This window comes from Echiichthys vipera, assembly GCF_963691815.1.
Source record: "Echiichthys vipera genome assembly, chromosome: 6".
NCBI lineage: Eukaryota > Metazoa > Chordata > Actinopteri > Perciformes > Trachinidae > Echiichthys > Echiichthys vipera.
Genome location: NC_139831.1, coordinates 7,809,860 through 7,819,541, shown reverse-complemented (window position 1 = coordinate 7,819,541; position 9,682 = coordinate 7,809,860). Strand labels below are relative to the sequence as shown.

The following is a 9,682-nucleotide window of genomic DNA, read 5'->3' as shown; positions in this document are numbered from 1 at the left end:
AAAGGAAGTGAGCTTCAACTACAATCCAATCAGATATTCAATATTTGCCTAAAAATCATCCTGTTTTAAGTAGTTTGGCCTCGTGTCTTATTTGTCTGCTGACACTCTGCTGTAATAATCATCAGTCGTCTGTTAACGTTTGCACCCTGCTGACGTACCTGTATTTGCTGCTTTGACTTCTACAGAGTCAGTACTGTCGTCTGGGCAGGAATTGAAAACAGAAAATACCTGTTCTGACACTTTTAACAGTAACAAATGTTAAAAATACAGTAGTTTGGCTAATGGAGCCGCCTCAGTTGAGGGTGAGAGATTGTTAAAGCTGCGGCCGGCAAGTCTGGCAGACTGAGTTGACTCAGTCTAATTTCAAATGTTTACAACTCTCACGCCCCTCCCCCTCTACCACTGAGCTCCTCCGCTCTCTCCACGAGTGCTCGTCAGTGCGTGTGCACCAGATTCCTGTTTCTCTCATTGATACACAGCATGGGGTACACGCTTCACGAGGTAGGCTGGCTAACTTACTCATAGATAATAACCGCTAACGCCATTAAGTGCACGCCTAGCTTGAGGCATATTGTAAAATGTGCGAGGGGGGGGTCTGTGGCGTGTGCACAAATGTGAACTGTGCTAAGTGGACAGGATGATACGGGCACGGTGGATTTTAGCAAAACAAACAGCAGGCTCTAGTTGCACGTAGAGGCCCATTTGTTTTTGTAAAACCAGATGAGCATTGTGCCGGTTGTGTCATCTTGAGTGAATAAGATCAAACAAATGTTGCCGACTGCGAGGTTTTAGATATTTTCCTCACCTGCGTGGCTGACGACCAGGTCGGCCTGCTTGATGTCTTCTGCTATAGAGTCTTTGAATCGATACGCCTCCAGTCGAACATGTGGGCAGCTGTCAGCAGCTGGAAGAAGCGATCCCCTTCCAACCTGAAGGACCAAACGCTCGTATCCACGAGCCTTTAAAGCCTGCGAGGACAAATCAAACCTTATTATACAACTGGTCACAAGTTCACACTTTGTTGTTGCATTTTAAAAGTCCTGGAAAATGGACTTCACGTTTTGCTGCAGTGATCAAATATTCTGAAGTTTCCTCACTAATCGCAGCTCTAGTTTCATGTTTCTTATTTGTTTTTAATAACATTGTTATCGGCCACGCTACATTCAAAGGTCACAGTTCAGAGCTGAACTATCATTAATGTTTATACCTGTGCTACAATAAAAGATCTGCTGTGAAAATGTATTTTTAAATTGCAAGTTTTCTAAAATGAACGGCCTAAATTCTGTACTTAATGTCCTGTTAGTAGTAAACATAGTGGTGGGAAGTAGGTAAAGTGTGATTACTCAGCACAAATTTGAGATATTTAACTTGAATATATTGATTTTTACGTTACTTTAATGTTTTGTACACTTTCTTCTATCTCTTGCTTCCTATTTACTTTTCAGATGACGACTGTACACAAAAAAATGCCCATTTTACACAATATGATGAATTATCATCAAGTAAACTACCCAACAGTATATGAAGTATTAATAACATTAGCTCCATATCGACCAACTACAACATTAACGTAGCTTCTGCTTTAGGGATGGGACTCGAGAACCGGTTCTAGTTGAGAACTGGTAACAAAGTGGAGTCAGAACCAGAATCGTTTGCCTCAGATTTGATAAATTCCTTTAACCGGTGAGTCACGTTTTTCTCAAAGTTCATTGTGAAACAATGACGTCAAAGTCAAACACGGCAGGAAACTTGCAATGAGAATTCGCGGCAGAGAGGAAGAAACGGTCCGATGCGTCACAGTTTTGCTTCAGCAGATGTTTTCTAAATAAAAAAGACAGTCGTACATGTTCTCTCATTACACTTTCACTGTTTTCAGATGCAGAGATAATAAATTATTTGCGTTGATGCTGAAAACCTGCAGAGGTCGACTTCTTTTCAACATAGAAAATTGATCAGGAATAAATAAAATCATATCAATTCCCATCCAGATACCGCTTACACCTTCATTCAGTAATAATGAGAACAATGCAACAGACAAATACTTAATTGATACTGAGAGAAATGTAGGTCCCCCAGTATCTTATACGACACATTTAAAACACAGATACACAAAGAATTAATTAGTACAAATAAAGGATAAAAACAGCAGTGAAGTGATGATTCAGAGCTGTCACAATAATACAGAATGTGCTAATGGAAGTAGTGCAAATGTAAGGTGATAAATAGTATGGCATCTATTTTTATTATTATTATAAGGACCATTTTTTGTGTTTAAGTGTTTGTTTTTTCATTTCTATTGTTGATATTTGTTTGTTTCTATACATTTTATTTACTTCAGGTCATTCATTTTGTCCCTGTCATCTTTGTTGCATATGTGCATTGTATGTCTGTGAAACTTGATAAAAAAAAGTGACTACGGAAAAAAAGTAAAATTACAGTTATCAAAAATAAAAAGCAGTGTAATAATTACCCCTCCTGTTATTCTCAGATTTATCCGTTTCTCCTTTGGGTCAGTTTGACCAAAGCTATTTAACATCCAGAAAATGACCTTAATCAAAGTTGTTACTCAGGTTTTTATGTCAGGTGCTCGTTGTGTATTTGTTGACTACCTAAATATCATTTTAAATTCAACACAGCGCCTTAACACCTCCTTAAACATCCAGAACACCTACAGTACAACCTGACTTAGGAAATATACAGAAAAAGGGAAGAAATCCTACAGATGGATCTAAAGTTGGATCGGGGGATATTTGTTTGTGTGTTTTAAAGTAAGAATATTATTTGTAAGTACTATTTTGTGTTATTTATAATATTTGGAATGAAAGTAATTTCCATTATCACGGACAGTAGCGTGTTTTCAAACAGGGTCAAATTAACCTCAGCAAAAACAAACAATTTCAAACATTTCTAAATAGTTTTTATTGTAAAATAGATAATAATTATCATGAGTCAATCATTAAAATTATCAAATTGACAAAAAGGAACACGGATGCGACAAATATGTGTACAGGACGACGAAAACATGTAATAATTTCAATTTAAGGTTTTCCCAGTTGTTCCCAGTAAATTAGGAAAAGTCAAATAAATGAGGAAAAGTCATAAGAAATTAGGAAAAGTCGTAAATAAATTAGGAAAAGTCATAAATAAATGAGGAAAAGTCATAAATAAATGAGGAAAAGTAAAAATAAATGTGGAAAAGTAAAAATAAATGAGGAAAAGTCATAAATAAATGAGGAAAAGTCATAAATAAATGAGAAAAAGTTGTAAATAAATGAGGAAAAGTCATAAATAAATGAGGAAAAGTCGTAAATAAATGAGGAAAAGTAAAAATAAATGAGGAAAAGTCATAAGAAATTAGGAAAAGTCGTAAATAAATTAGGAAAAGTCATAAATAAATGAGGAAAAGTCATAAATAAATGAGAAAAAGTTGTAAATAAATGAGGAAAAGTCATAAATAAATGAGGAAAAGTCGTAAATAAATGAGGAAAAGTAAAAATAAATGAGGAAAAGTCATAAATAAATGAGGAAAAGTCATAAATAAATGAGGAAAAGTCGTAAATAAATGAGGAAAAGTAAAAATAAATGAGGAAAAGTCATAAATAAATGAGGAAAAGTAAAAATAAATGAGGAAGAGTCGTAAATATGAAGCAAAAACCGTGTTAAACATTCACAGGAGGGTTAGGATTACCATGGATGATATAAAAATATAAATGTAAAAAATATTTGAACACATTCTGTAATTTAAGAGAGCAAAAATAATATTTACTAAGAGATGTAGAATCAAAATATCAAAGTAAAATACAAATAAAAGATAGTACTTTCATTTTATTGTTAGACATTCTTCTTCTTTTACGTGTAGCTGAGTATTTATACAGTTCTGTAGATGGTTACTTCTGTAATATATAAGTTATATATTATATAAATATATATATATCTAAGTTAGTGATGAGTGCAGCCGCAGGTGCAGACGTAACTCACCTGAACGGTGTCTGGACACGTGATGCGTTCAATGAGGTCATCGAAGCTCGTGGTGCCGACGGTTACAAACACTGACTTCATGGTTGCTCTCAGAGTTCAGGGTTTTTTAAGTGTTTTTATGTGTTTTTAAAGCCTCTTCACAGCCCTTTCCTCTCTCAGCTCATCCTGCACACACACACACACACACACGGGAACTTCCGCTCCGGACCAGTGACGTCACAGCGGAGCACCACGCTGCGCTGCCACCCAGAGGCCTGGAGCTGTGACCGCTTTAAACACACACAATACCAGGGGTGTGTATATGTGTGTATATATATTTAGCTCCATTAAAGAGCTGCTGCAGCCCTACAACAGGTCTCTGTCTGCTGGTTCTCGCTCCAGGCTCAAAATAAAAAGAGGTTTTGAGGTTGTAGCTGCTAAACAGTTGAACTCTCTCCCACTGGGACTGGGCGATATCTATATCTATCTATCTATCTATCTATCTATCTATCTATCTATCTATCTATCTATCTATCTATCTATCTATATAAATATATATATATGAGGTTGTATCTATATCTATAGATATATCTATATCTATAGATATAGATATATCTATAGATATAGATAGATAAATCTATATAGAGCTTTTGAGGTTGTAGCTGCTAAGCGGTTGAACTCTCTCCCACTGGGACTGGGCAATATCTATATATCTATATATCTATAGATATATAGATATATATAGATATATATTAATCTATATAGAGCTTTTGAGGTTGTAGCTGCTAAACTGTTGAACTCTCTCCCACTGGATACTTAAAAAAGCAGCTCAAGACCCATTTGACCAGTCTGTTTTAGTCTCTGTTGCACGACTGTTGTTTTGTATTTTACAAACTATTTTAGCTCATGTTGTGAAGCACTTTTATGGCATCTTCTCCTGAAAAGTGCTATAAATGCACTGCTTTTCTAATTTTATCCAAAACTTTAGTGCAAAATATAAACTATTATAAAAATATTTCACATCAGAGTTTCTGAAATTTTGAGTTAATGTGCTTGTTATTATGAATTTAGACGATGTAATTGTGTATCTTCATATCTTGATATATGCTTTCATCCTCCCTGAGATATCACGCTCAAAAGAAATGGACGGACAACACAAAAACATGCCAGTCACAGAGGCATAAATGACATTTTTTTGACAAATGTCCTTTGATATTAGTTTGAATAATTCAACATTTATTTCACAACCCTATGCACGGATGTCTTACTGTCAATAAAGTCATTGTTTGTTTTATATACATATTCTCTATCCGTCTATTTGTAAATAAATAGGGGCAGCTGTAGCTCAGTAGTAGAGTGGGTCGTCTTCCATTCGAGAGATTGCCGGTTCAATTCAATTCAGTTTTATTTATAGTGCCAAATCATAACAAAAGTTATCTCAGGACACTTTACAGAGTAGGTAAAGACCACACTCTACGACGTTTTTATGATTTACACAGACCCAACAATTCCCCTGTAGAGTACAGTGGCAACGAAAACCTTCCCTATTAGAGACAGGAACATCAGACAGACCCAGCTCTGTGGAGGACGGACATCTGTAGGTGCAGGTTCGATCCCCAGGTCCCCCGGTCCACATGTCAAAGTGTCCTTGGGCAAGACACTGAACCCCAAATTGCTCCCTGTGCTGCATATGTGTGAATATGGTGTGAATGGTTAGATTAGATTAGAGTAGATGGTATGTCCACTGCCATCTGTGTGAATGGGTGAATGTGACAAGTACTGTTAAAGCGCCTTGAGTAGTCAGAAGACTAGAAAGGCGCTATTGAAGTACAAGTCCATTCACCATTTACCATATGAATAAAAATGTCCTGCGTTCCCCTGACAAGAGGGCTGCTGTCCTGCTGTGGTGGAAGTTAAATCTGATCAGGTTGGAAAGCTGCTGGTACACACTGAAAAGATTGTACTTGAGTCGACAAACATTATTTCTGTTCAGACGACTGGAAGAACAGGAAGTGCACAGATCCAGGGTTCAGTCCAGCACAGCCCTGTTTTTCACAGATCCAGTCCCCTGGACCAGTACATCATCATCCGGACGTCTCATATCAAGTCTAAAAGAGAGTGAAAAGTGCCTGTGTCTTTCATAAAAAAGAGTTTCTGTCCTTTCAGTTTATGACAAGCAAGCACACCTGCGAAAATGGGGTCAGGAAGATCCGGGCGGCGTGTGATGTAAAGACTTCCTGCATCTGGAGCATGCAGGTGTACACCAGCAAACCTGCTGACGGGGCTCCACAGAGGAATCAGGGCATCAACGTTTGTACGGGACCGAGGGCGGCGCCCCGGGGGCCCATTACCTCCGGTGATATTTCCACTTCAGTGACAAGCTGCCTCACATCAACCCTGTGGGAACTCGGGGGTCAAAAGATGTCGAGGTCAGTGGAGTACACATTTGGTGAAACACTTGTACTTGAGTTATTCCATTTTCTGTGACTTCAAGCTTTACTTCCACTATATTTCAGAAATATTGGACTTTTATACAGTCCATGAGGTGGTTTAACAGCTGTTAAATCACCGTAAGATGCGTAAGAAAGCCCATCAGAGACTGTTTTAATGAGTTAACTGAAGGGGTTTGAATTTTAAAAAAGTGCACATCAGCCTGATAGAATTGGTGGGTGTCACACCATTTCTCATCTTATCTTCAACCGCTTATCCAGGGTCGGGTCGCGGGGGCAGCAGCTTTAGCAGGGGACCCCAAACTTCCCTTTCCCGGGCCACATTAACCAGCTCTAACTGGGGGATCCTGAGGCGTTCCCAGGCCAGTGTGGAGATCTAATCTCTCCACCTGGTCCTGGGTCTTCCCCAAAGCCTCCTTACAGCTGGACGTATTGATGGGTGGCACACCATTTCTAATGTCATGTAAATGTAAAAAAGAAGTTTTAATGCCTTCACCTTAAAGCACCGATCTAATCCATGTTAGCCACATTCGGCTGTTAGCATCTCTCTTGGATTTCTACGTTAATAGTTCATACACTAAATAAAACTGTCTCCATGGCTTATTTGATGAGTGTAAGTGCCAAAAAAGACCATGGGAGGATTTTGCGCCGGAATTACACTTTAAGGACTAAATGCCAAAACTTTCTTTGACTCCTGCTGACGCATTTAAGGTGAGGATGCAGGATTTGGGTTTTAACAGGGTAATTTTACGTTGCTTTATTGCTATTTTTACTTAAGCATCTGAAACTTCTTCCACCCCTGAAAACTTAAATGAAACCTGAGTCTCACACACTTTGACTTTTGTTCAACCTAAAAATCACCAAAACCACGTGTACTCATGGAGGACGATAAGAGTCATGGGAAAAGTTACCAAGATGATAAAACAGGAATTAATAAAATGATTTAAAATAGAATTAATTAATTACTACATTACTTACTGTAATATATATATCTGTTGCTGTCAAAACATATGTGAAATATATACATTTTGTTGTAAATACAGTATTTTTATACCACATCCACAGCTTTAATATTCATTCAGATGTACTTATTAACCGTATTATCTGTTGCGTGTTGTCTTGTGTTGCATCTCCAATGTCATTGTCGCTCTGCCACAAAGACAATAAAGACGTCTATTCTTTTTCATCTATATAAATAACGTGTTATAACTATTTTACATGACACTGAGCGTGTGAAGGAACACACTGGAGCTCCAAACACTAGTTCACTTGATTTAATTGAACAGACTATCACCAGATAATCACCCCGAGATACAACTTAAACAAATAACCTACTTTCTTTTTGTTAAACTGGAGTTTGTTTCATAGCAGCTGTCAACCCAGTTGCACTGTGGAGTTTTTCTCTGTATAAATGTCTCCACCTAAAACTCTGGACAAAAATAAACCCAGCAGGAACCAGGACAAGACACCCAAACAAGTCCCCCCCCCTCCCTTAAGGAGCTTGGAGGAGCGGTGGTGGCCGTGCTGATTCAGAGACGTCACACAGCAGCAGCCGCCTGCTCTGTGAAGGATGCACATGGACTCAGAGAGCACCCAGCAGCTCCGCCCGACAACCGCAGAGCGAGAGGAAGAGGAGGCAGCTTTGCCCTCTGTGGGATGTGGAAACTACAGCGGCATAAATGCAAGAAAAAAAACTTGCAGAAGCGCCCAAACTGAGCCAGCCTGGTGCGTGAAAACACACACAGCAACGAGGAAGTGGAAAGTGTGGCCTGTCTCTGTGAGCTGGTATTTTTAGACGATGCAGCTTCAGAAAGTGTCAACTCATTTTCTCTGTCAGATATCAGCACCAGCATCACACCTGTGGGGTCATGCTACTCTACATAGTTACTGTAAAATAAAACAAAAAAAATCCTTTCTGTTTCTTGTCTGTACGAGGAAACCAACCAACCAACCAACCAACAATACATATGTTTTCAAGACTACGAGTTATAACGTATTTATTAGATTAGAAGTGTGTATAAAACCATTAGGGCTGCAACTAACAGATTATTTCCTAGATAGTTTTGGTCCATAGAGTTTCAGAAAATAGTAAAACATTAGTAAATGTCTCGTTTTGTCCAAAGACATTCAGTTTAATGATAGAAAACACAGGAAAGCAGGAAATTGTCATATTTGAGAGGCTGAAAACACCATTTTCTGCTATTTTTGCAGCGATTAACTGATTCTTTCAGCTCTAAACACAACATTCACATGTACATTGAAAGAGTTTTGAATGAGTCCTTACTCATGATCATGTTCACCAGTGAGGGGACGATGGAGCATGAGTTTGACCGGAGAATCGGAGCAGAGGGGGCGATGTTGCAGTCGCTCTACCGCACCGTTGTGATGAAAAGAGAGCTGAGCCGGAAGGCAAAGCTCTCGATCTACCGGTCAATCTTCGTTCCTACCCTCCCCTATGGTCATGAAAGCTGGGTCATGGCCGAGAGAACGAGGTCGCGGGTGCAAGCGTACAAGCGGCCGAAATGTGTTTTCTCAGGAGGGGGTCTGGAGTCTCCCTTAGAGATAGGGTAGGGTAGAGAAGAGAAGTTCAGCCATCTGTGAGGAACTCAGAGTAGAGCCGCTGCTCCTTTGCGTTGAAAGGAGCCAGTTGAGGTGGTTCAGGATCATCTAGTAAGGATGAACCCTGGGCGCCTCCCTAGGGAGGTGTTCCAGGCACGTCCAGCTGGGAGGAGGCCTCGGGGAAGATCCAGGACCAGGTGGAGAGATTATATCTCCACACTGGCCTGGAAACGCCTCGGGATGCCCCAGTTAGAGCTGGTTAATGTGGCCCGGGAAAGGGAAGTTTGGGGTCCCCTGCTAAAGCTGCTGTCCCCGTGACCTGACCCCGGATAAGAGGCTGAAGAGGAGATGAGATGAGATTGAAAGAGTTTGATGGATACTCGGGTACCCTGTCTAACACTGACTTAATATTCGTCTCTGTACTGTTGTAAACTTTTGGTCAGTATGGACGAACTACAGCAGTGAAAAACTGTTTCAATATGAGCATGTGACCATTGAGTTTAGAAGAGGAAACAAGAGCACTTCTCCTGCACTAAACTTTAGCTGGTTACTCTGCCCCACAAGAGCAACATTGATGTTCATAGTCGTGTTTCTGGCCACCGGGTGAATGTACTCAATCAAAGATAACACTGTAACTGTGCCCAATGACAAAAGCAGAAAGGCCAGCATGTTTATTACCAAATGACAACAGCTTTTTTTTTTTATATATCTTTGAG

At 39.4% G+C, this 9,682-nt stretch overlaps 1 protein-coding gene across 1 annotated transcript in view; it reads right to left on the bottom strand.

Moving 5' to 3' along the window:
• Positions 1-4,143, bottom strand: part of LOC310948624 (UDP-N-acetylglucosamine transferase subunit ALG13) — a 5,004-nt gene extending 861 nt beyond the window's left edge. Inside the window, exons 1-2 of the mRNA XM_083915819.1 lie at positions 3,979-4,143; positions 806-968 (exon numbers count right to left, since the gene is read on the bottom strand). Of these exons, the coding sequence (XP_083771945.1) occupies positions 806-968; positions 3,979-4,059 (244 nt within the window). The 5' untranslated portion in view covers positions 4,060-4,143. The remainder of the gene's footprint in view (positions 1-805; positions 969-3,978) is intronic.
• Between the last annotated feature and the right edge of the window lie 5,539 nt (positions 4,144-9,682).